A 27,763-nucleotide genomic window follows, 5' to 3' on the forward strand; every position below is an offset into this window, starting at 1 on the left:
GACCAAGAGTCAGTTTATGGTAAATATAATTTATTCGCAATAAATTCTTTGATAAAGTTACAACTAAAGATATTATGTACAAATATGTTTTATGCAACAAATCGATCTAGCAAGAAATTCAATGTAATGCAGGTCTTTTTCAGTCTTTAATTGCTGAGACCCGTTTCGTGAGACATCGAGCAGACTCAATCTTCTCGCGATTTAACGTGGACACAAGTTATGCGCGAAAAAACGGCACTTTTATACACATTCATTTATTTGATATAGTAGTATTGATTTGTTATTATACGTACGGGATCATGTAAAAATTGTAATGCACTAACCGCTATTAACCGTATATCTTCTTATCGACCCTGGGGCATTGTCTAGGCACATTCGGACAAACTCGTTTCGATCGTTTTACAAATCTTTCTAAACAGTTAACATTGGATTGATGTTCGAGCCACTTTACATTTTCTCCAAAGATCTTAATAATTAATTAATTGTTCCCTTTGAGCGATCCCGATCAAAAGAAATTTTTATTCGATTCCTCGAACACCAGTTTGTACGCATCTTATTTCGATATAACGCGAAATGTAGTAATAATCTATTGCAATAAATTCTTTGATAAAGTTACAATTAAAGATAGTATGTACAAATATATTTTATGCAAGAAATCGATCTAGCAAGAAATTCAATGTAATGCAGGTCTTTTTCAGTCTTTAGTTGCTGAGACCCGTTTCGTGAGACATCGAGCAGACTCAATCTTCTCGCAATTTAACGTGGACACAAGTTATGCGCGAAAAAACGGCACTTTTATACACATTTGATATAGTAGTATTGATTTGTTATTATACGTACGGGATCATGTAAAAATTGTAATGCACTAGCCGCTATTATCCGTATATCTTTTCGTCGACCCTGGGGCATTGTCTAGGCACATTCGGGCAAACTCACTTCGACCGTTTTACATATCTTTATAAATAGTTGACATCGGATTGATGTTCGAGCCAATTTACTTTTTCTCCAAAGATCTTAATAATTAATTAATTGTCCCCTTTGAGCGATCTCGATTAAAAGAAATTTTTATCCGATTCCTCGAACACCAGTTTGTACGTATCTTATTTCGGTATAACGCGAAATGTAGTAATCATCTATGCAATAAAACGAAAGATGAAAATTACGAAGCGCTCCTTATTTCGCTCGATAACTTTTGTTTGGTAACAAGTAACAAAGAGGGAAACATAGAATATGCAGAGAGCGAAGAACGAAGAATGTCAAGACTAAATGATGATTAACAAAAGAGCAGTATAATACTGATTGGCAAATGTTAGTTTATGCATTAAAAGCACTCGCCAATCAATTATAGATTGTGTTTCCCCGACGGAGTTAATTCTCTTTTAAAGATTCTTAGGATGGCTTTGTCGATGTAATAAAGAAGATCTACGAAGGAAAAAGAAAATGTCTTTGAGAATGGAAAATAAGAAAAGGGACAAGAATAAGATTGATAAGGCGAGAGGAAAGGCACACCGAAGCAAAAGTGAGAGCCGAAGATTCTCTTCGTAATACTCGTTACTATTTTGTCTACTTCTAATCGCTTATTCTTTTCAACGATTGTAAATGCTAAAGCAACCCACAGCCTCGGTAAGTGAAAGAGAACTTCCTCTCGGTATATCGCGCATTGATGCACAATGTGCTCGATAACTACTAACAATAGTAATCGTTGTAATAATAACAATAGTTGCAGTAATAATAATAGTAATAATAATAATAATAATAATAATAATAGTAATAATAATAATAATAATAATAATAATAATAATAATAATAATAATAATAATAATAATAATAATAATAATAATAATCGTCATCGTCGCCGTCGCCGTCATCATCATTATCACTACACCATCGTCATCGTAATCTTAATAATAGTAATAGTAACAATAATAGCAACATTAATAATAAAGAGGGACTCCACTCGTCGAAAGCAATACACGCTACGTATATATCTTTAGAATTAGAAAATGTGCTTTTCTCTCGAATAAATAACTTTTTCTTTCACCTATGTGATAAAATGCAATACTTTCGTGCAATACTAGTGTCCATCAAGACCGTACTATCAAAATTGAATGGAACTAAGTTTATTAGTCGCGAAATATTTTCCACTTAAAAAAGGCCCCCTCTCTGTAGAGTCCTCCAAATGGAGTCCTGTCTCATATATTATCATTCATATACGTATATAGTACCCGATATTATGTATAATAGGTACGTGATATAGGATTACAATATTGTGCCTAAAAATTTGTCGTCACCCTGCGTCAACTTTCTTCGTTATTGTTTTGGACAGTACTCGCAAATACGAACGGACAACTTGTCGAAATATTCGCCGAATGCAGGACGCTTTAGAAAAGTAGGACGCTTCGCAAATACTCCGGAATGTTTCTAATGGACGATATTTATCGAGCGCAATTGTTCCTGTTCATAAAAGGCGCCAATGCGTCGTGCTAGCTCTCAGGTATCCCTCTCTCAAAGATAATAGCAATCAAAGGAATCTTCGTCGCACTTTGAGAGAATGATTAAAAATATCTCGAGCGAGGAAATAAAAATAATCGGTTACTCGTCTCGATGGATCTTTACGTCTGATAAATTGGACTGTGTTGGGTCGACCACGGCGCGGCTCCGTTTCCTATCGTATTGGTCGTCGTCGTGCCCGTCGTCGTGCCCGTCGTCGTCGTCGTCGTCATCGTCGTTGCCGTCGTCGTCATCGCAGTTATCGCGGTTGGACTCGGCGCCGACGGTGGCGTCGAATGTTGATTGAAATTGACGGATATCGTGACCGGATGGAGGACCGTGTCTGGCCCGTTGTCCGGAATGAAAGCAAAGTAAGGGCTCAGTATGGAAGCCTCGACGGTTAAAGGTACGTAAAAAGCGCCGCCATCGTGAAGCGCAAAAATCGGAACGCCGTGAGACGAATTCGCTTGTTTCTCAGGACTCGACTTTATCCTCTCGGCGGAGAACCTCTGCTTGATCGAGCTCTTGAACTTGTAATTCTGAGGGCGATAGCTATTGCTAGAGCTGGGAGGCGTGCTATGAGAATGGCTGCTGTGGTTACTGTCGTCGCTGACGATCGTGGGCGGCGGTATTGGACCCGGGCTGCAGCAAACGCCGGAGCCGAGCGGGCGCTGAGGACGTTCAGGATCGCCGAAGGAGCTCACGCCGGAGCTCGAGCCATGATCGGAGTGAACGGTAGGCTGGCATATCGTAGGTATGCTAACGTGAGCGTAACTCGTACCGTTCGCGCTACCGTTCGACATTGGCATCTCCGGCTGAGGAAAGCCCAGTCTGTCGCCTAAAAATATTTCAAATAATTTCCGAAATGAAAATTAGAATAACAATGGAAAAACATAGGGAGATAACGGTGGACGCAAATACGCACTCGCAGCCAAAATCTTCTCGCAATGCTGCTGCAAGTGATTGGTCAGCTGTACGCAGAGATGATCCCTCGCGTAGAAGCCCTCGACCTCGATGAGAAAGTGCATCGTCTCGCTGAGGCACTCTTGAAATCCCAGCCTGTAATGTTCGGCCGCGGTCGAGGCCGCGGTCGAATGGGAAACGCTGTCGATGCTGTCTTCGGGGTGCGCGTGCACGGGTGTAACGGTCGCGTGCTTCGTGCCTAAAGGAGAAACGAAAAAAAAAAAAAAAAAAAAAAAGAAAAAAAAAGAAGAAAGAGATCTATCACTTTGTCCTTGTCTCGAGAACGAAAATAATAAAGATAGTCGGCACAAAGTTCTCGAACCTTGTCGAAGACCTTGCAGGTGTTTCATATGACGTATGGCCATCTCGATGATCTCGGTTTTCTCGACTCTGCCGCGACCCTTCTTCAAGTATTCCGCGGGTATCAACCTGCTGAGATCGGCAAGGCAATTGTTCATGCGATCTCTTCTGCGTTTCTCGATGATCCTATGCGACATCGGATCTTGCTGTAATGCAAAAATGAACGATCGATCGATCATCCTTTCTCTCGGCGAAAGCCGAATAAATAAACATTATTAATAAGCCTATCGAGTCTTTTCGCTGACTTTACTAACACTCGTTACGAATGAAACCATGCTGTGTCGTCATCTGATAAGAGCGAAACGCTTTGAATTTTAAGACTTAAGAGAATTTTAAAAAGTACAATTTATTCATTTCAATTTCGCGTCGATTCCTTTGGATCTATAACGGATATCGGATATCAGAGAGGGTTTCTTATCTTTTGCCCCTTTTTTTTTTTTCATTCGGTCTATCGCGTGTACGTTCGCGTATGTCGTGTTTATCCTAAAATTATTTCAATACATCTACGTACGTAAGTCAGTAGAGATCGTCCCCGCCGATAATAGAGGAATGATCGAACGCCCTACTTCGCTGGCGTAACTCCACAGCGATTTTCCACGTACCACCGCGCGCCAAAATTAATCGAGTTAAGCTCGAGTTCTTAGAAAGAAAAAAAAAAAAAAAAAAAACAACAACAACGTACGTAAGTTTGTATGGAATTGCCTTAGTAATAATATAATTTCGGATAACCGATCACACGCGTATCGACACGCGTTTCCAAACGTTTCGTTCGTCGTTTAACGTAAATAAAAAGCACAATTTACCTCTTTGTTCAAGCAACGCCTTTTCCTCGTCGGTGGCGAATGTACCGCGTTGACGTGATTAATCACCGGATAATATTGCATATTCAAAATATTATCCATACTGTGCGTGACCATCGTCGTGTTTGCGCGATAAGATGTCCGAAACGACGAAATGACGACGAGGAAACGTCCCAGAAGTATAAGAAATCGAGGGAAGAAAAGCCAGTGAGCTTTATATCTATATATATATATATATATATATATATATATATATATATATATATATATATAAATATATATATCTACCTATCTATATATGTATATATATACGTATATGTATATATATATATATATATATATATATATATATATATATATATAGATATCTATCATTCACAGAAGTATCCTCGAGTAGCACATAATACCTGTTAAACGCAATGTAGACGCACTGTACTGAGCTGCCGTCGAGTCTATTTCCAACAAAGTTGGAAAATCTATCGAAAGTTTAAGCTAGTTTTAGCCGGGATATTGAATATGGCTCATAGTGCGGTTAAGCGTGATAGATAAGTGGCAGCGCTCTACGGCGGATATAAACGACCGTTTAATAAGAAACGTCCTCCTTAGCGAATGGCAGGAGAGCGACTGAGTTCCGCCGGCTTCGAGGCTCGCTTTACTTTAACGGCGGACGGAGATGTCGCTCGGTGATGACGAGGACCGACGTCACGTGTTGGAAACGCCATGCACTACGCCCAACACGTGAGCCAACGTTGAACCTATCGTTGTGAATCTACGCACATACGTACGCAAGTGTAATCAGGTATATATGTATTGCGTTCGTACCTAACTATTACGGCTATCTGCTACGGCGTAAGGTTGATCCTTACAATACAAGATCGAATACATTGTCCGAATTAGAAAAGATCTTATGAAAGAGAGCACCTTCTCTCCTTTTCCACCGATTTTTTTTTATAATAAAACTATTAAATATGAGACTCGATCGACGAAAATAGCTGAGGAGTAGGATACGACGTGACGCACTCGAAATTCGTCGGAGGGGTCTTTACCATTTCTCATTTATCCTACGTTAGTCCGTGTACTCGGCCGAGTCGTTCGTACGCATGTATCTTATTTAGTAAACATCGTCAAAGATTTTTCTATCTCAAAGAGGAAAAGGTCATCAAAGTTCGATTGGCGTATAAGCTATTAACCAGATATAACTGGACGCACTTTCTCTCTATTCGCGAGAAAGAGAATACTTTTTCACTTTGCGAATCGATATTTCGATGTAACGGAAGATGCGTATGTTTTTAAACGATCAACGATTTTCCGATTTGACGCTCCGCAAAGCGATAACATTTTCCCCCGTAATGCCTGCACGTGAGCTCTAATGTATAATACGTGATGTAAAAATGGCATTGTAAAATATTCGGCGTTAATAAATTTCTTTAATAAATTTTTTCGCGCGATCGAGAGGAAAAAGATAAAGGAAAAAGGAATGGTCTGCACGTGCATATTAATTACGTATGTGTACGATCCGCGACATACATATCATATGCGTAAGCGAATAGAACGGGTCGCACATTGACCTCAAATAATCCCCGAAGGAAAAAAGAAAAATTAGTTGGTGCAAGGGAAAGATGATAAAATCTGACGAGGATGGAAACCGCTTTAACGAGGTCGTGATATCGCATTGCCCGGTTATAACCAGTCCACGAAGATGTTCTCGTATTATGATCAGAGTTTATCAAGAAGGAGTCGATCCCGCTGTTTTTCAAACGATAACCAGACGTCACCGGATCTCGGACACGTCTATGGCAACAACAGCGTAACTACGATCGTACACGGACAAGAACGAAAGTGAACGAAGGGGGAGTCGGCAATAATTTCTTTTTTTTATTGTTTTTTTTTCTTTTTCTTTCTTTCTTTTTTGCTCTTTCTTCCGCGCTTAAATTTGCGACTCTTAAATTTACGAAGCACGTTTCCTAGGAAAATGCGATCGTTCTTACGATTGGCGAATGAATCGTTCGTTCGCGAAATAAATCGAGAAAATTATTGTCCGAAAGAAGAGTGGAAAACAAAAAAAAACCAAAAAAAAAAGAAACATGTCTTTTCACCGATCCTTAATTATTTGCGAATAATGACGTGACGGAATATGAGACGTCGAATAAAGATTCGTTTAAAATTCATACGTAAAATTCATGGAAAGGGTGAGGAGACGACAGCTGTTAATCTCGGCGACAGCTGGCTCGGCCTTAATATTCCAAACGGCTCGATGACGCGTCGGAGGATGGGGGTGGGGTTGGAGCGGGGGAGGGGGGGCGGGAGAAGCGAAAAAGTCTGAACGACCATATCTCGTACGGATGAGATTGCGGAAAAAGGGCCATTAAAGCCGAACCAACGAGAAACGAGAATAAAACAAGGAGCCGAGAGTCGCCTTTTAGCAGGTAGAAACAATCAAAAGGACGTTTTACGCGATAATATTCACTTTCGTAGAATCCGCCTTTAATCCCGGATTAGCCTTTGTATTACGATTGACGTACGTCCGACGACGATCGTCACGTTGGTGGTAACCCTCCTATGAAATTCGCGTTAGCGAGAATAAACATGTATGATCCAATCCGAGAATGGCCACGAACGAAGCACGCATCGGACGAGTAAACACGTGCTGTGTTCAATGCTCTTGACGCAATAACTGGGAATATGTATATTATTTCCGTCGAACGGCCGACGACGGTACCAATCGTCTGTGGCAACGACGGTATGCCTCGACGTACGAAAAGATATAGACGCCAAGAGCAACTATAAAAAGCATTCGAGAAAGGCCAAGCTCGTTTTCGTCGAGATCCTTCGATTTACGATCTGCCTTTTTGCACGTCGTTACACATCACGTGTAAAAAGAAAAATCAAGACATTGATCCGTGTCACATTAGTAAGATCGAGAAAGTAATTTGGATTGTACAATTGTGTTTAGTTTGGCCGACACAATCGCCAGTAATAAGAAACTTTCGTTAATAAATGAAAAGTGGATGGAAGGCCAAGTAATTAATAGGGACTAAAGTTATTAACGGATAGTTGAAAAAAAAAGGATAACGTAAGGGCATAGAAAAAAGGAGACAAGGAAAGTTTAATGAGAAGTAAAAAATAAAGGATCTGTCAAAATACGAGCCATCCTCGTTATATAGCGCGAGTAAAGGTCGCGAACGAAAGACGGGGGAGGGGGAGGGGTGGGGAGAGAGAGAGAGAGAGAGAGAGAGAGAGAGAGAGAGAGAGAGAGAGAGAGAGGACCGTTATCGAAGATACTAATAGCGCAGCACAAAGTCCAAGTCGATATCCGGTTGCTCTTTTATTCGCTGAAAACTGAAAATAATCGTGAGTCGTCGAGTCAAGCTCTCGTGACGCCTCGTGTTGTACCAATAAATCTCGACTTGTGGCACGTGACGCAAGAAAAAGAAATCCCCCTTGTGGACTACGATAAGAAGAATTAAAAAAAAATCGATAATAAAGAGGGAGGATGAACGCGTTCGCTGCTCGAACCGATAAAGCGTGGAAACTGATAAAGTGTGCGTACGCGCGTGCGTATGTCTATAAAATTAATGCGTTAATCGACCTATCACGATCAACGAGCGAAACATTTTATTTTAACTTTCGCCACAAGATTCGTGCCATCTGACCTATCAAGTTTTCTTTTCCTTTTATCCGGCCGATTCAATCCAGTTCTAAAAGTTTACGTTAACAAATGGATGAAGCGAGTGCTTGAAAGAAATATACCGTTAATGCAAAACGGCGAGTGTAATTGAGTGTGTTATCGAGACAGAAAGATAACGGATAGATGCATTAATTAGATCTTGGACAAAAGAACGCGCTATCGTTCGTTCCAGCTTTTTCTTACAGGTCGACGTCCTATTTTGTTGAGCTTGCTTTAACTTCATTAAATATTCTTGAACGAACGAGAAAGAGATTGTGCGTTTATCGACGGCAATTGCTCGCGTTTATCGTTGTCCACGGAATTAAAGCCGAAGCCAAAGATAAAACGATAGCAAGCGGGAAATACCGAAGAATTGTCGTCGTCCATGATTTTATCTTGTTTTCGCCTTCTTTTTTAGATAATCCTTTTTCAATCGGTCAGATCTCGCGAACTCGATTGATTCAACCTCGCCAAAGGAGAAAATTTCTTTTTCTCCTTATTCGCGTTGGCGCGAATATCGATGCGAATTCACGATTCGCGGGATGAGCTATCTCGCGACCTCGTAGCATGCCGATGAAATGATTCGAACCTTCGAAGAGGAAGAGGAACGATTACGGTGTCACTCGTTGCAACGCAAACACCTAGCCTCGTTTCTCTTTCGCCGGTCCGAAAGCCGGAGCCGAAACTTTCGAATAAGGATTTTTATAAGACAATGACGAGCTTCCTAACGATAAATCGATTTTGTTCCAAAACGACTTTGTTTATATTCGTTTGATCGTTACGTCGGACGCGAATTACCAATCGAGTTAGTAAAATGATCCGAGAAAGAATGAACGATGCCTCGCCGATAAATGCTAATTCGAAGGAGAAAGAGAAGGCTTTCCGATCACGTCAGCCATAAACATCGGTACGTTTCATGGAACGATAGAAAATGTAGGCAGGGAGGCGTCGATATCAGAGACACGTCGTCGACAACGACGAAAATGTCGACGACGTGGTCGATCGTCGAACGACTTTCGAAATTGCTCGGACAGCGAGCTCTTACCAAAAGCGTCGAAGGAGAGAGACGGACTCGTGACTCGAATTATCTCGAGACACGTCCACGTGTCGGCGATACGCCGGAAGGCAAAGGCTGCTGAGAATGATGGACGAAGATGGTTGCCTTGAAAATTCTGCTATCGCCCTGCGCTCTCCCACTCTCCCTCTCTCTCTCTCTCTCTCTCTCTCTCTCTCTCTCTCTCTCTCTCACTTTCTCTCCCTGCTTTTTCTGCGATGATCGTATCTCCTTAATCATTTTTCGCATTTCAATTCAATTCATTCTTACCACCATCGAGAAGAATCGTTCGGCGTTTATCATTTAAATTTATAAAATTACTCTTTATATCTTTTAACCGTTTTCTAGTTTCCGTTAAAAAATTCTTATCGGATAAAATTGCTCACTTGTACTATCATAACGCGTCCTTCTATGGCAATAATAAGTTTGATCAATATTATTTGGAAAGTAACATTTAATTGATATCCTTTAGGACGTCACGCGTACTCACATATATCAGACCTTGTCTCTCGGCTGACGCAGTAGAGAGAGAGAGAGCGAGAGAGAGAGAGAGAGAGAGAGAGAGAGAGAGAGAGAGAGAGAGAGAGAGAGAGAGAGAGAGCGCGCGCATAACGTGATCCTGAGTCATAGCCATGACCGAGAAAGCGATCAGGTATTCCCGCCATGGATGATTCGGTCCGGCACAGAAATTTCTTTCGTGTCATCGAATACGCATGTCGCGTTAACTCGCACGTATGCCTTGATCAAACTCATCTAGAAATGGCGCCTTTTAGAGTGCTTTCCACCTGATTTTTTTTTACAACTTAACACGTAATCGGCTGCTAAACGTTACAGACGTTTTATCGACAGCGATTCGCTTATGAGAAAGGAATAACGCATTGACCGAGAAATGATGCGCAATTAGAAATCACCTCTATTAGAAGCATTATAATCAAGGTTGCGTCGTCGAAAGGAGAACAACGGGGAAGGATTCGCGATATCCGTGCGGTATTGTTGTTTATAAATGGTTCTCGGTCGATCAATCGGTGACGGATTAAGCGGCTCGTTACACAACACCCAATCGCTGGGTATTACGCAAGCGTAGATAAAGTCTAAGGTTTTCTCCTCGTTTTATTTCGATGACACGGGCCGCCGACAATCTTTATTGGCTCACGTTTCTCTTCGATACTGACATAAAATATGCTGATATTTGGAATACTCAAGACCTTTTTCATTTAACGTCCCGCCCTGTTAAACTCGATTCCTCACTCTACGATCTTTTACCGTTCGATTGTAAGAAAAGATCCTATAAATATGACCACATGCACAATCTTTCTGAATCGTTTTCTTGTAAAATGCGTGAATTACCTATAAAGGATCTTAAGCGATCGATTATTTGGAAATCGATAACGCATGAGATTGAAAAATTGGACGTAATGAGAGAGAGAGAGAGGGAAAGAAGACGTCACTAATCCTGGAAATTAAGCGACGGCCATGAAAATTAATCGTAAATCTTTCGACAGAAATTGATGTTAATCGATTTATCAAAGTAAAAAATCAAATCTTATTGTTAGCGATTATCGTTAACTCGACCGATCTCCCTCGATTACAAACTCTCCCGTTCTCGTTCGAGTAACCTTCTACATTTGAGCAATTTTTCCGAACGATTCCCATTTTCCCGCTCTCGCTCTCTCCCTCTCTATCATTAGCCGAACGACTCGTGTAATTATCTGGCAGGCTCGCAGCATCTCGAAAATATGGCTCGTCACGCTCTCGAGCTACTTCCTGGACACGACCTCGAAACAATCGGTACTTTGGTAAGAAACAGAGATTGCGACACGGAGAAAGAGAAACGATGAAGAAATTTGCCGAAGGTGATCGATCGATAAATCGATGAAACGATTAACGATCCCAATCTGAGAATTTTAAGAATCTTTCTCTAAAATGTACGCGAAATGCCTGAATCGTATTTTGTTTAAAGTGCTAGTGAAATCAAAGTAACTGAAATAAAATAACAAAAAAAAAAAAAAAAAAAACATCCATTGCGTGTACATACTCAGGTATCTCGATGAGAAATATGAAAAATAACGAGAAGGAAAAGAGGAGAGAAAAAAACTTGACCTCGGCCGACAAGCCAACGATCGTCGAGTTGTGTAAACGTAGGAACATCGGAAAGAGCACGCGTGTCTCTCGCCGTGTCTGACATGAGAAAGACGATATGCAAACACTCGCGAAACGTTCGCAAGACTTATATAAAAGTGGCAAGACCATCACGTTTCGTCGAATGTGATGTTACCCTTGGCATACGTACCAAACCAACCAATTGGTCGACGCATTAGCTTAACAAATCATAACTTTGAATATCGTCAAGGTATATTTTCTCTTTCGTCTCATCGTTCGAAACGAAATAGAAGAAAAGCGAACTACTGACCCGTAAGTGTGAAATAAAAAACGAGAGAGCGAGAGAGAGAGAGAGAGAGAGAGAGAGAGACAAGCGCACGGGCACGGCTGTCAAAAGCGATCTTTCTCTCTTTGACGTTTCTCGAGTAGCTATCCAAGTATTTAGTTACTTACTTCGAGCTACCGTACTTTGAACGGGGCACGACGCGTGCGAGCTGCACGTGATCGAGCAAACGAGCGAGCAAACGCTTCACTCGCGCGAACCAAGTCTATATACGTCCACTTTACCTCGGCACATGCACTTGCGCATTTTCGGTCTTTAATACCAGTCGGCTAACGATGCATCTAGCCTTTCTACTTTAATATTATTCATATCGAATCGCGTTAACGCGTGAATATCATCCTTTAATCATCTTTCAATCGTATTTCATTTAAGTCCTAATAGAAGAATATATAAGAAATTCTTAGCTATATCAAAAACAAACAAAAATTTATACATGTTTATACATAGATGTATGTATGTATGTATGTATGTATGTATGTATGCATGCATGCATGTATGTTTCCTGTCTAATGTAGTCGAAGGCAAGTTTTTGCTTGGATACTCGAAGTACGATAAAATACGATTAAAATAAAAGACTTGGAAAGGCGTGTTGTTTACGTTTAAAAACGACAAGTTACTATCAGGTGAGAAGCTCAAGGAAAGAGGGAGTAGCGTTCCAAGAAATATCGCATGCATGGCTCGCGCGATTGATAAACAAACGTGGTGCGGCACGTGCCGCGGAAAAACAATTTATTATACGTCAGTATTTTCCAGAACGGACGTCGTCGTACGTTCCGATAAAAATCGACGACACATGTCCCTTAACATCTGGCGCTATACTAAAAGCTATTGCGTACTTAGCTTTTACTTGCATTCGTTACTTGACGGTCAAAGGTGTTTCTCGAGCACCATCCATTCGCCCTTTAATTGGAATTAGCATTCGGCTATTCGAAGATGCAAATTTTCTATAAGATTTCACATATATGCATACGCCGAGTTTGATGTATGTATTACGACGAGAACGGTTTCGTTTCCGACAAAATCTAATCAAGCTTCGGCAAAATCTACCCAAAAATCTTCGAGTAGAATATTTCTCAGGAAATTCCAATTGCGAAAACAAAAATTCCCTTGGGATCCACGCGAAGAAGTTCGATTTTGAAGAAGTGCACGTTACATCGGCATCTATCTATCCATCTACGATGTGTACGCTATGTTGTATTTTCCGAGTGCCGAAAATAATCTCCAATTAGAAATCGCAAGTTATATTAGAATTTAAAGGAATTAAAAGAGATAAAAAAAAAAAGAATAGCGATCGAATGTTTCGTTTCGAAAGATCAATGACTCACCCTGGAAACCTTTTTCTTGGTGTAAACTTCATCGTCCTCCGAGGCGGTTGCGAAATTCAAGTTTCCTTCGCAGTATCCTGCCCCAATGCCCATTCTATAGATCTCATCCTTGCAGGATCTGCCATCCAAACTGAAAAATATATCTTTAATTGAATGACGATTAAAATGTTACGCGCATTAGGATAGAAGGAGTTTACCGTGGACGATTTCAGAGGGAAAACTTTTATCGATAAGATTAATAATTGCAATCGCAAGAGAATCGCATCGACTTTTCGCAGCGATAAACGACGAGAGCTACGTATGTCGAGCGGTTCTCATCGAGCCGCTTTCACTTTTATAGACGATGTACGATTTTCGCGTACGCATACGATTGCCAATCCTTAAATGCATATAAACTGTGAAAGTAAACGTAACTCATAATTGCAAAAATATCCAAGTTTTTTTAAATCCTATCCTTTTAATATATTAAGATTATAAATTATAATCACCGTCGTAGATGGTGCATATGCGGGTCCATAATGATGATAATAACGATGATAATCGAAAGGAATCCGATAAAAATCTCATAGACGATTAAAAGTCTAAAATTACGCTGAACAATTTCGTGTTAAAATCAAAACACTTTTACTTCTCAACGATTCGTTTTAAAGGTTAGCGGTTCGACCAGGGACATGTACATAAGTCTACAATCGCGACTATCGTACAGCTCGGAATTTAAACCTATTTAAACTCACGACGCATAGCTTGCAATTAGATTGGCATGATTAAAATGGATATAAAAACGGAGCTTTCTTCTTAAACAAAAAGAAAAAAAACCAGAAAACATTTATCCATATAAATTGATTTATCATGCACGGATCGTGGACGAAGGAAAATATAGAAATTATAAAAGATAACGTAAGAATTTGATCGATCAGGATGAAACATTAGACGAAAATTCTACATATCTAGATGGACACGTATCTATTTCGGCTTGAAAATCTTTGCTAGAGGATGTAGAAATGGATCTACCTTAAATGAAAACAATTCTTATCCCTTTTGATCGCTTAATAAAAAAAGCAATTAAACGGTACTTACTTATGTGCATGTATATTGATATTTCGGAAAAGTTATAATTTACGTTTCAATTATCTTTACGCTCGAGTTGTGAAATTACTCTCTTCTATCCAGTCAAACTCGTAATCCAATCGATCTTTATTTAATTTATCTCACATAAAAGCAGCACATTCCTAATACGAAAACAACGTAACGATTGAACGAGCAATACGGCTCGTCTTCGGAAGGATAAGGAGACAAACGATTCACGGCCACGGCACTTTACGTAATGCTTACTAATTATATCTTTATATCTCGATAAGCAACGGAGTTTCAGTCAATAACCCTGTCACGAGGTTATACCGTGCGGGACGCTTATACTCCGTTATAGATTTTCCTTTCCTATAAGTAGAAGCACAAGGAAAAAGTACACGATCTGGCTCGCGCGCATATTACCGGCAAACTCGGCCGGCATCGTCGTTGCTTATGAAATTTACAGGAAAAAGAGAGAGAGAGAGAGAGAGAGAGAGAGAGAGAGAGAGAAACATATGCCCTTACTCCTTAGATTCCCGCGCGATAGTAAACGACTTAAAGAGACTGGCTGTTCTCTTTCATTCGTTCGTCGAGTATGAATCTTTAAAATAGCGAGTCCTCCGATTCCGACTTCAAATCGTCGCGACGCGATTGTATGACTGACGGTTCAGTTCCAACGATAATGTAATTGATCGACAATAACCTAGAATTAATTCGCGTACACCATAGGGACAGGAAATTTGTAATATCGATCGTGATGATCGCGCGACATTAGTTAAACCATCTCGAGTACCGTTTAATGGCACCGTTTAATTACTAAATCTTCCTGAAGCGACACGTGCCTGTCGTCGTTTCACAACGGTCGTTAAACGCAGCTCGATAATAACCAGGAAGGACATTCCGATTGGTAAATAAGAACAACAAAACGCGAAACAATTCATATATATTGCTCGCAACACATCGAACGTATTAATTCCTTTCACCGACATCAAATTTCACTCTACCTCTCTTGGAAACAAATCAATTTCGCTACGTGCTTAGGCCGACCTCGTTTCCGCTTATCGATTTACATCACAGTCACGAATGAGACGGATTATCAATCGCAAAAGGAGACGAACGTTGACACGCGATGACGATAAAGGTCAGGGAAAACTGAAATTAATTAAAATGAAATATCCAGAGTTTTCTCAAAGCGCCCCCCTTTTTTTCCTCTTTTATAGCGAGCACGAGCGCGATGCCCCTATATTTCATCGGTCTAAGAAATTACTCAACGCAGTGAGACCGAAAGTGGTTATGCCTGAGAGAATCGAGCCTCGTGTTCTCGCACGTGGTTGACATTTTCTGGCATGTGACTCTCTCATAGGCTGCTCTCCCATTGCCTTCTTTCCCTTCTTTCCATCCTATCGTCCCGTCTACGCGCTCCGTTTATATAGAAAAGATGCGATGCACAAGAAACACATGCCTATATGCCTTGCGATAAAACGAAGCGAACGAATCTCTTTCTTCGTTAAGAGATTTAGCGCTTCGTTAAGACACTTTGCGCGTGATCTTAGAATATAATATATATATATATATATATATATATATATATATATATATAGCGTCCATTAATAGCATTGGTAATTATGATTCACCCATCGATCCGCTCGAATATCCGCGAACTTTGCTCGATTGGTAACAGCAATGTTCGCACATGTTGCTACTACGTGACATGCAAAGTCACGTTAGCCCACTATTCCGCATTCCAAAAACAAAGAAAAAAGAAGAATAAAACGATTGATAGTAATAATTAAGTATGAGAATAAAAATGATAAGGTCGAGAAGAATCGTAAACAAAAACAAAAAAAAAGAAAAGAGAAAAGAAGTTCGCCTTTCCACTGATTCGAGATCTGCTCCGAAAAGATCGTAGCATGATCGTGGTTTGCGATTCACGACGTCCTTCAACGACCTTTACGTCGGCATCTCGCCGGAGTCCGTGTTTGCTCGTGCGTGCATTCACTTTCACATATGTATAGTTGCACTTACGGCATCCGCTCGGCGAAAGAGGGGAATGGTCAACGAAGAACGGCGGGAGAAGCAAGGAAAAAGAGGGAGATAGAGATATCGCGCACGTGCGTGAGGTGAACCATCGTGAAACGAGCTCGATATAATACACACACATATATATATATATATATATATATATATATATATATATATATATATATATATACATAATATGTATGTAACTTTCCGCATTAAAATCGCGCGCGCTTTAAAAATATTACGTTATTATTAGCAGAAGAGTACGTGGTAGCCAAGTTTTTTTTAGATCTCTTTATCGGATACGTGCTTCTCGCTCGTGAAATAGCGCAGGCCGTATTAGTCGCACAGTCCGATAATCGATATACCGAACGCGCTGGACGACGCGCGTCGGGAGCCAAGGACTACTGGAGCCAAGACTCACGCGTTCGAAACTTTCAATGTCAACGGACCCTTCTTCATTGTTTTGTCCCAGAACGAAAACATAGGCTAACGTTTATACACCGATTTATAGCTAGCTAGAGAGAGAGAGAGAGAGAGAGAGAGAGAGAGAATAACAGACACACACACACATCTCGCAGAAAATCGGGCACGTTGAGAGAATACGTCCTTCGACGACCTTTCCGTGCGAGCATCCATGCGTGCCCGGGCTCGCCTTCATCGTAGCAACGTAGCAAACATTCGAGCTTAGGACGCACGTGCGTAAGGTGCGCCTTCGTCAAATCGTACGCCCACACACAACACTGACAACATGTAAAAGATTTTATATCGTGTACTTAGGCGTTATCACCTACGCACCGGCCGTTTGAATGATATATTCGATCGCTGCATAGCCCTCAGAGTCGCATTATATCATGGTACGAGTTCCAACATTATGTTCCAGTGAATATGAACGAACGAACGTCCGATTTCTTGTCGTTGTTCCTGGTACCCCGTTAAAGCTCCCTCGATTACGCTAGATTCGCGGTATAAAGTATGCGAAAGATATACAAGTACCTATGTAGTATCTATCTAAAAGATAAATGGACGGTAAAAATAAAGGACGTGTCACGATACGTGCCACAATGAATCGTCGTCCCGTTACGATTGTACGAGAGATTTCAAAGAAGCTTCGATCTTTTCTTCATCGTCGAATTTCCGAATCGCGCATGATTTACGCGACTGCCTTTTGAAAGATTTATACTGCGGGCAAGACGCCTAACGTCAGAATAAATGACAGACAAAGCTACGACGAAATTTATTGCTGCTTGAGGTATCCTTCATAAAATATTTTACGTTTCGTCGACTGTATTATGCCGTGAGCTATCCGAGATATGTCCATGCTACGCGTTTACTCCCCATCGTTTGATAGCGGGCCCCATTGGTCTTACATCGATATAATTCATCGGTTATTCTTTCCAACTCTCAATATTCGAGCCGAGCCAAGCGACAGGAATATAAGTTAATGGAAATGTGAATGTTTCGCACGTATACGCATGCGCATCGCGAGAACGAATTAGATCGAGATAATGCAGAGACGAGAGAAAATAAGGCGAAGGAGAAAAAGAGGCGCAGCTCCTTATCAACCAGCGAACGAACGTAATATGAACGAACTTTTGCATAAACTCAAGACAGTTCTACTCGGAAGTAAAACAAAAAAAAGGACGATGCTTTGTGCTGGAGTATACTGGCATGTATACACATGTGTGACACCTTACGAGCGAACACGTGTGACATTTCGAGCGTATTGCGAACGTAATAATATAATTTGCGATTACGTAAGTCTTCGAAAGGAAAAAGAAGAAATTCTGTCCTAGCGACATCACCAAATAGAGATTTATCCAAGTAATCCCTCGAGAGACAAATACGTTGGCGACGGTGCTTCTCCGCATATTTCTCGATTTCGCAATGATAACAATAATAATGAAGGAGCGTGAGATTTGACGATTCGTCAATGTGAAATTCTCTCTCTAGAATAGAATTTACATATAAGTATATTTATAAGTTGATAAGTCGATATTTCTTTTCTTTTCATAACGGGTACACAAAGTTCGAATTATTTCCACGGGTTCTTACAATTAGAATAGAGGAAGATGCGCAATAGGTAACATATCAAAGATAAAACGTTCGACGATGCGAATCCTCGAAACGAAACTAAACTTTTCTCGGATCCGTGAAAAATTCTCATTTGCTATTCAACGTTAAATCGTATTTCGTTAATAGCGGAACAGATGCTTTCTCTTCTCATCCCGTACCAGTTTTATCATTTTCCTCTCGAAGATAGGCACCTTGATTTGATCGTAGAAGCTTCGGTTGTTTGTGTTTCAAGGAGCTCAACTTTTAATACGCTCACTTCGTCATTCTTTCGTCGAATTGATTCGTCTCAATAGTCGCGTGATCGCGAGTAAATGATAAAGAGAGAAAGAAAATCGGTCGAACTCGATCGTTAAAATTGTCGAACGATCTGAACTACGAACGATAGTTCCTTTCCGTTCGAAGAAATTCCTTCGAGGCATGTTTCCTTTTCATTTTATCTTTTTTTCTTTCATGTCGCTCTCGTCAAAATATTTCGACCATCGAATCATTTGAAAAATATTAACCATTGATACGACGACAACTCGGTTCTTAGGAAATTTTGGAAACCGTATCGTCGCGTAGTCTCGATTTCGGAATATGCTCGCACACGTGCCGATTTCTTTCGTTACGCAAGAACGCCACCAAAAGTTCTCATGGCAAAACCGCCATGTTTATTCGCCAATGACGCGAGGACGCCGCGCCGTTGTGAAAGGTCAAGGATGCGCCGTGAGGAATAATAATATACCGCGTTAGTTATAATTAAAATGAAGCACCGCTTAAAGAACCTACCCGAGATGGATTAAAATAGAATTTACAACGTGCGCATCACGTGAACTTTGCGTGTTGGTTCTCACCGAATCGTTGCATCTAGTCGACTAGACGCGCCTGATGCTATAATTATTATAGAGAGCATAATGCATTTTAAATAGAAATGCTACAGTTTCATATAGGATATACTTTTTGGAGATAATCGAGGAATCATAGGAACGTACCTGATATAGCCTTGCTTCAACGAATATTAAAACTTTTCTTCTCGAAATTGGAAAAAGAAAAAATCTAATAGTACGAATCGAGCCGATAAATGTGTTACCTATTCGTATCCGTGTAATTCGACATTCGGCCTTTATATTCGTTTGGCCGAACGAGTCGTCGTTTGGTTGCGTTCAACGGCCCCTCAGCACGTCGCTCGGCACGAAAAGCGATAGAATAGACGCTTCTACGCGTATGTACGTATAGAGAACGTATGAACGGCATAGGCATAGAGAGAGAAAGAGAGAGAGAGAGAGCACACACGCAGACACACAGACACACATACGTCGCCTCCCTTCCGTTCTCATGATACCGGGTTGCTCGCTATATAAAAATACTAACCTACATAGATCGTTCGAGTCCGCGCGATCGGAGCGCGTGTCGTACAACGTGACTCTCTCGCTGAAACGCTTTGCTTCGTGCCAGCTCGTTCGTCCCCACTCGAGACTCAAAGAACTATGATGACGTTTCCTCGACGTTTCCTTGACGTTTCACGTCTTTCCTTCTTCCACTTGCAGGATAAAACGAACGCCTTGTTCTCATTGTAAAACCGAAGAATATTTACGAGTCGAAAATGCGAAATTGGAGAAATCGTGATCTAATCGAAGAAAGATACCTCGACATTGAAAAAGAAAAGAGAGAGAGAAAAGGACGGTATTATTTATTTCTTACGTAAACTACCCGTCTCGATTTTACCTACAATACTTGAGTTTCTATCGACGATAGAGACCTTTTCTTTAAATCCAAGACTCGCCAAAAGAATTCCGTCGAGCAAAATTCTTTTCGATAATTGCTACGATCATCCTCGAGAGATCGAACGTAAAGGGATCAACATTATGGATCCCATTGATCGGCGATAATCATTGCGCCATCCGATTGTCTCACGGCGTAGAATGATCTGGCGTGACGCGCCGATTGCAAATTCTTTAGTCCTTTTGATATCTTCCGAATATCTCCTTTCATAATAACCATTGGAAAATATAAAAGACAAGGTTAAATATAATTCGATTTCGATTTCGATTTCGATTTCGATTTCGATTTCGATTTCGATTTCTATGATAATATCTGATAAATTACATTAGCCTCAAGTCTATCGCATACGTTACCATCCAAATGGAGTTGATTGCGATTTTGAAAAGCGTCTCTTTCGTTCATCGAGAATACATATCTATACTTTACAGTTCTAGTAATAGTTCGGTTGGCATGGTTAAATTTGGCAATGGCCGACCCCAATTTCGTACGTTTGCGCGGTTCAAACCTTGACTCGATCTAGCGAGGAAACCTAGCCTACGTGCCAAATATATGAAATGTGTCTTTCAAGCTTTGCCAAAAAAATTTTACCCTATCCTTTCTTTCATTTTTCTTTTTTTCTTTTTGTTTTCATCAAAAGAAAGAAAATTCGAACGGCTTTGGTCTGACCTGTCATTAAAACATAGTCGATCGATCGGTCGATCGTAAGATGAATCAGCGGTCGCATCCTCGAGCGAATAGTCTAGTGTACTATTTTCCACGCCTACTCACACGTTCGCACGTGCGCTCGTCGTATACACCGATGAACGCCTTAACACTATCTCGTGGTGCGCGCGCATGCAAGCACGCGCGACCACACGTGCGCTCTCAAGGTAACTCTCACTTTCCTTCTCTCGCTCGCTCGCTCGCTCACGAACAAACGCGGCGAACGACGAACGAACATATATACATATACATATACATATACATATACATATACATATACATATACATATACATATACATATATATATATATATATATACGCGACGCACGTAAGCAAACTATCTCTTTTGCTCTTTATCCTATCCTTCTAGGATAAAGGAAACCTTACGGGCGTAATCGATTCTTCGGTGATACAAATCGAGGAAAAAAATCACGATACAAATCTCACAACGAAAAAATAATAAAAAAGAAAAGGATTAAGAAAAGGTAGGCTAAGTAAGTTGTACGTTGCACGCTGTAGATTGTATGTACTAACGGGTTGCCACGACGACTCCTTATCGCGACGTATACGATTTTATCATCGTACATGGTTAAGTACATAGGTATCTATATGCGCCAGGACCACGCCGCGTCCACGTCGGTCGTGAACATATTTATTTTTATATATTTTTTTTATTATTATATATTTTTTTCTCCTTATAAACTGACCTTAAAGCTCTTGTTCCAAATTCAACAACTTAGAGAGAAGAGAAAAGAAAATAATCGACCTGGCAATTTCTCTTCTATTAATTCATGGTTAAAGTTTCGATTGGATCGCATCACGCTTAAAGAATTTCGATCCTGAAAGATCGATATTATTAATAGAATCATGGCGAGAGGTCGATTATTAGAACAACGTCGGTCAACCATTGAAGTGTAAAAGTGTGAGATCGATCGTAGCGCGAGGTCGCGGAAACTATGTTTTCTAATGAAATTCTTTCTGTTTATGTCGAGTCATCGGCAACACGTGCAGCCGAGCGTGCTTTTAAACGCCCATACGGACCAATAATTCGAGCTTCGACGAACGGGCGAAAATAATCGTTTAATCTGAATTTATCGCAGTAAAAGAGACGGCGCTCGAAATGTTAGCGTACAAAACGATAGATTTCGTTTGGCTTGTTTTCGTTGATATTGAAATGAAACGAATGAAACTACGTCAGGTCGTTGTCTTATGTTTTAAGACGATCATATCAATTATTATTATTAGAAACGATCTTTACTTATTAAAAACGAATTAATTTGATTATGGCACATACGTTCATATCTCATATTTGCAATACGTGTCGACCGATGACACGTATTAATCGTCCCTGTAACAGCTATCAGCGCGAAATAATTGCGATTGAATTTTGTACACACGTCTTACACATATATCCTCGTGTTCTCATTATCAAAAAAAGAAAAGCAACTTTCTTTGAAGTTTCGACACGAACCGTGTCCTAAACGTTTCAAGATTGGAAACTAGAAAAAGAAAGTTGAGAATCATTCGCGAAAAAGAATGTACCTTTTAGAAAGGCTATCGACATCCAAGAAGATCTAAAATATGCAAAATAATCGGTCTTCTCTCGTGTTTTTTTTTCACCGGTCGAACGCCCGAATAATCCACGCATGCGAAAATAGATTAGACGCTAGAGGCTGATACATATCTGTATATACTATAGGTATAGGTATTATAGATAGACAGGCAGAAAGAACTTGAAGGAAAGTCTTCGAGGTTGACACGAGTGACAAATTTAATTGAAAGCAATTAAATCGAGTCGATTTTATTCTCTTGAACTTAACCGAGTTTTACGTCGTTTACGCGTTCGGTCGGCGTTCGGTTAACAGAAAAACCTCTTCCCTCATCTCCTCTATTTCCATTCCTTGCGTCTACGAATAAGAAAGCGTTTAGGTCGAGAGAGGTTAGGTCTCGTAAACTCCTCCCTACGCGGGGAACCGAACGCGTACGACAGGACAGATAACAAATTATACGTAATAAAGGTAAAATAACATACTCTTCATCATTTTCGTATCGAATATACGCCCCAGTCACTGCCTTCCCATTCCTTACGATAGTAAATACGATAGTAAAGTATTCGAAGCCTTGATATATTCCCGTCTCGTCCAAATCAAGCAGCTAATAGAAAAAGACTAAGGAGTGAGCCCCATTGGGACTCATCGAAGGATCGTTACCATCGTTTTCTTCTTACCGAGAATGGAAAGGGAGGAGCATTTCTGTGCATTTCTGTCGTTTGTTCATTCGCATCGGCAGATCTGTTTATGTTCATTTTCATTACTTTCCAATAGAAAATAATTAATACCAATTGATATTTCGATTCAATTTATCATTAAATACATATTTAATATTAATTAGGGAAAAAACGCAAAAGCGTTAGCGATCAAAGTGTTATTGTTTCTATCTCTAACGAGTTTACTTTCGACGACGAGAGATAACACAAAGGCAAGCACGAACGGAAAGAGATTTCGAGATAAATTTGCGACGGGAAAAGATAACTCGTGTTCGAGTGAGTAGGCGAGGCGAGAACCAATCGATAATCCAAAGGCTCCTGCCATTGCTGACTGTATACGCGAATTCCCACGCATAAACGAGACCGGACAGTACTAAGTACGTGCCTACGTGACCGAGAGCGGAGAAACGAAAACGTGGTTTGGAAACGAGCGCGTTATACTTTATCAACCTACATATGTATTTACTACATATCCGTATGTCTACGATAATATTTCAGACGCCGGATAATCCTACGCCTACTCGAAGATTTTGTCTTTCGATTGAAATCCACCGAAATATGAAATTCGCCGGATATTCTAATTCTAATCCTGAATATTCCCTATTGACACCGAGTACCCATACTAGAAAGAAGAAGAAGAAGAAGAAGAAGAAGAAGAAATTCATTTCGCTAAAATAATCGATTAGTCGATAATTTAGTCGATAGAAGAGACGTTTCGAAGGAATTCACACATATGCTGAACCTTCCTATCATTTTCCATGACGTATAAACTTGTCCTACTTACGTCACTGCGAGACTTCTTTTCCGTTCGACGGCGCGACGTTTCATGATTCGCTTTCGAAGCGACGATTTTGAAAGTGAGACCGATCGTTAATTTATTTCTGTGAAAAAAATTATGAGGGAATGAAAAGAGAGTGGAAGGGGAAAGATCGAGCGAATGGTCAAGGGTACGATCACTTTGCAATTATTTATTAAATTCTCCGTTCGAATAATAAAACTATATAAAGGGAAAAAAGCCACTTCCAATACCTATGTTTTTATTCAAATAAATCAAATATTTCGTCCAAACAATTTTACTTCCGTATGTCGTCTTTAGAAATTACAACGATAGTGATCATTGTCGTTCTTCAATATCGCACGAATGATCGATATTCTAAATAACAAATCGTTATCTCAACACAATAACGTTACGTCTTATCGTACTAGGTAATACAACGTGTATCTATTTAAAAACAAAAGCAATTTCCGTCAATTCGATCATTCGCATAAAATTGATATTAATTTTATTTACCAGATATGTATCATTTTTATAGCATCATTAATTAAAGGAGGAAATGGTCAAAAGTTCTTTCAACTTTAACGAAATGCGCACGATCTGTGCCGCCTCACATACATACGTACATACATGCGTGCACACATACGTACATACATGCGTGCACACATACGTACATACATGCGTGCACACATACGTACATACATGCGTGCACACATACGTACATACATGCGTACACACATACATACATACATATATACATACAGAGAGAGAGAGAGAGAGAGAGAGAGAGAGAGAGAGAGAGAGAGAGAGAGAGAGAGAGAGAGAAATCAAAGAACTCTCTTATTAATTGCTTCTATCGTTCTTGCGAAATTTCTTCATAAGCAACGTCCATAATATCGATAATGCCTTGCTTCCAACACACCATAACGAGTCGATTACGTCGATTTTTTCGACCTTCTCCATTGCACGCGCATTCCGCACGAATGATTGTATCGCGGGCCTTGAATATAAAACAAATCGTACGCATTAGGAGCGTTCTTAAGTAATAAGAGAAATTGAAGCGATCGGAAAGTACTCGCTAATCGTCTCTATTCTAATCGATCGCGTCGAGTAAAAAGAAAAAATTCATCGCATCATGCTCGTATCGTCGCGTGAATAGAAATATATGAAATAAAGTGAATAAAGATGAAAATAACGAATGAAGATGGAATAGTCATCGCCCAATTGTCAACCGCATCGATAACACTTATAAATAAATTTTTCCCCTATATATAAAAAAATATTCTCATCCTTCCTTTTAAGCAAGTTTTGTATTTTTTATTCCTAAATGTCAATTTGAAGGCCTTATATATTCTCTCGTGCAGAACTTTATCAATTGTGCTGATTAATAGGTGGTCGGCATTTTTAAGTAGATCGCTATGTCATGACGTTCTTATATCGTCGCGTCTTTAATTAGATTTGAATAGATTTTCATATAATATTATAATAATTATAAAAAAAAAAGTCGAGATAAATATAAGCGATCTATAGAAATGATCACAATCTGCTCGAAAAATTCTAGATTACGCACGCACGCACACACGTACATACGCACGGACAAAGGAAAATGTAGAAAAGTCATCGACGTCGACCGATCAGCGCTTTAAGGAACGCTTGAACGTTTGCTTATAGTTCGAATCTAATTTGGTCCGTCGACCGAGCCAAAAAGTACGCGTACTACGTGGCGCTTGATCGACATCGAGAGAGAGAGAGAGAGAGAGAGAGAGAGAGAGAGAGGGAGGGAGGGGGAGAGACGGAGATAGAGAGAAAAAGAAAATGCCGACTTCTCTCTATTTTATCTTATCTGTAACGCGCTAGCGTACGGCCATGAATTTTTTAGCGGTGGTTGCTTTTGAAAAGACAAATAAAACAGCGATATCTACGAAAGTATTTGATTATCAGGGCACGAGGCGAACTAAGAAATTCAAAATCGAAGCACCTGTGTATTCTCCGCGATAACGGCCTCTGCTCGTGCTCGATTATTTTCAAAAGCATCTCGGTTATCATTGACTGATCATGCAACTATGAACTATCTTTTGCTCGCGATTTTCCATGAATGGACGTATATTCGTATCTCTCTGTTTCTAATTCACACCGTTATGACCAACGAGTGCATCGCGAAAAAGTAAGTACTGACGTCTCTCTCTCTCTCTCTCTCTCTCTCTCTCTCTCTCTCTCTCTCTCTCTCTCTCACTCTCTCTACGCGAAAACTTAGCAAACAATAAAGATATCCTTTCTGCGTTTTCTACAAAGAAATTATTCTCGTTTTTATCGAGAATATCGATTATTTTGGATTAGTAGGCCATAGAAATATTTTTGAGAAACGATAATGTGAAACGATGATCGACGGGGAATGTTAACTGATAAAAAATCTTCCTCGTGTCAATGGTACGATAAAGCGGAATTAAATTTACACGTTTCTATTAAAAATAAATAATAGAGGAATGAAGATAAAAAAAGGAATGTCTCGAAGCAATCATGAAACACGCTTTCTCGAGGCAACGAACGTTCCTTTACATTGTGTAACGTCTTATTTATCGATTCGAAAGCACGTGATACGATCCGGCTGTCTAAGCGATCCGAGCAAAATAATAGACGTGCCTCTTCGAAATCAGCAGGATAAAGTTACCTACCTGTTTCTTATTTACTATCCATAGTAGAAGCGTTTCGATCAACCAAAAAGATCGATCAAAAGCACTTTATATGCCTTACCTCTCATACTTGACTTGCATAGAATGAGCGGAGTTGTCCTCCCAATAATTCTGTGTCTCCATCATTTTGAAGCATAGAACGAGACGGCGTAAGCACTGTTCTCAAAAAGTACGTGAAAACGTACGTCACTTTTTCGAATTCGTTTCGATAAATCCAACGACGATCTTCTTACTTCACTTACTTTGCCTTGGTGCTTAAAAAAGTAGAAGAACGTGATGACGACGAAGTTCCTCTATTCGGTACGTTGAAAAATTTAGGTATCTTTGCAAGAAAGCTACCCCGACTAAGATGAAGAAAAAGGAATAAAAAAGGAAGGGACGCGCATGCACGGGATTAGTCGGAATGAGAGTCAAGGATCTTCTCTTTGTAGGAAAGGGTCGTGATGTTAGTTCTCTCTCTCTTTCTCTCTTCTTGATTGATCGCGCGCGCACACGTAACGCGACTAGGTTAGACTCGCCTCCGCAAATTCACTGATACATTAGTGCGCAAGCCGTGCGACGTACCGAAAGAGGCCGGTGTTCGGGGGAATCGCCCACGACTTCTCCGTGTTCAGTTTCGCGGCGAAGTTCGTACTAGCGCCCTCTTTCTCTCTCTCACGCACACACACATACACATGCACGCATTCTCTCTCTCTCTCTCTCTCTCTCTCTCTCTCTCTCTCTCTTTCTCTCTCTCTCTCTCTTTCGTTTACTCGTGCGCGCGCAACAGCGACTACAGCCGCGCGATCGGAAAGATCGAGACACTTTGAAAAGTTCTAATAAAAGAATCGTCCACATGCGGATAAAGAAAATTCAATAACGACAAAAATATTAAAGTTCGGTACGGTGCCGTGGCAGTCACCGAGTCGCGGCTCACCGAGTGTACGTGTCGATAAGGCCGTTGACTCGTTCGACCGAGAAATTCCGCGCGATACGTTCTAGAGAGAGAGAGAGAGAGAGAGAGAGAGAGAGAGAGAGAGAGAGAGAGAGAGAGGATGAGAAAAGGGAATGAGTAAGAGAAGGGATATTGCAGGGCCGTAGAAAACCTGACACTTACGTATTATCTATCTCCTCGAAGAGATGGGAAAATATTTATAGAACGCGCACACACTTTTAATCGCAAGTAACCTTCTGCCGTGCGCACTTAGAACCTGGGAGCGAGAGCGAATAAAGAACGGTAAGAAACGCGTGCCGTTAACTCGTTGAAACACCTTTCGCTTATAATGCGAGGTGCCCCTGCAAGCTGCTCGTTCCTTCGCTC

The 27,763-nt window shown here is 40.4% G+C and overlaps 1 protein-coding gene across 12 annotated transcripts; it reads right to left on the reverse strand.

Annotated features, from left to right (window-relative positions):
- Positions 1-10: 10 nt before the first annotated feature.
- Positions 11-27,763, reverse strand: cwo (transcription factor cwo). Of its 12 annotated transcripts, none has more exons than XM_085656956.1 (6): positions 27,560-27,763; positions 13,103-13,232; positions 4,617-4,716; positions 3,776-3,959; positions 3,416-3,652; positions 11-3,328 (listed from the first exon to the last, which is right to left on the reverse strand). In XM_085656956.1, the coding sequence occupies exons 2-6, from the start codon at positions 13,132-13,134 to the stop codon at positions 2,613-2,615; spliced, it is 1,269 nt and encodes a 422-aa protein (XP_085513082.1). In that variant the 5' UTR covers positions 13,135-13,232; positions 27,560-27,763; the 3' UTR covers positions 11-2,612. The 12 variants fall into 12 exon arrangements, with proteins under 12 accessions (XP_085513082.1, XP_035742316.1, XP_085513080.1 ...); XM_035886423.2 differs by lacking the exon at positions 4,617-4,716 and adding an exon at positions 26,525-26,717; XM_085656954.1 differs by lacking the exon at positions 27,560-27,763 and adding an exon at positions 26,525-27,392.

The sequence above is a fragment of the Vespa mandarinia genome, chromosome 5, assembly GCF_050613455.1.
Source record: "Vespa mandarinia isolate Hongniang chromosome 5, ASM5061345v1, whole genome shotgun sequence".
Taxonomy (NCBI): Eukaryota; Metazoa; Arthropoda; class Insecta; order Hymenoptera; family Vespidae; genus Vespa; species Vespa mandarinia.

Excerpts from the sequence above, each read along its gene's own strand:
- cwo (XM_035886423.2), bottom strand. The coding sequence starts at position 26,589 with ATGATGGAGACACAGAATTATTGGGAGGACAACTCCGCTCATTCTATG. Across the intron at positions 3,653-3,775 it reads CCTGCAAGGTCTTCGACAAG|GCACGAAGCACGCGACCGTT; the intron begins GTTCGAGAACTT and ends TTTCTCCTTTAG. Across the intron at positions 3,329-3,415 it reads CGAGAAGATTTTGGCTGCGA|GCGACAGACTGGGCTTTCCT; the intron begins GTGCGTATTTGC and ends AAATATTTTTAG.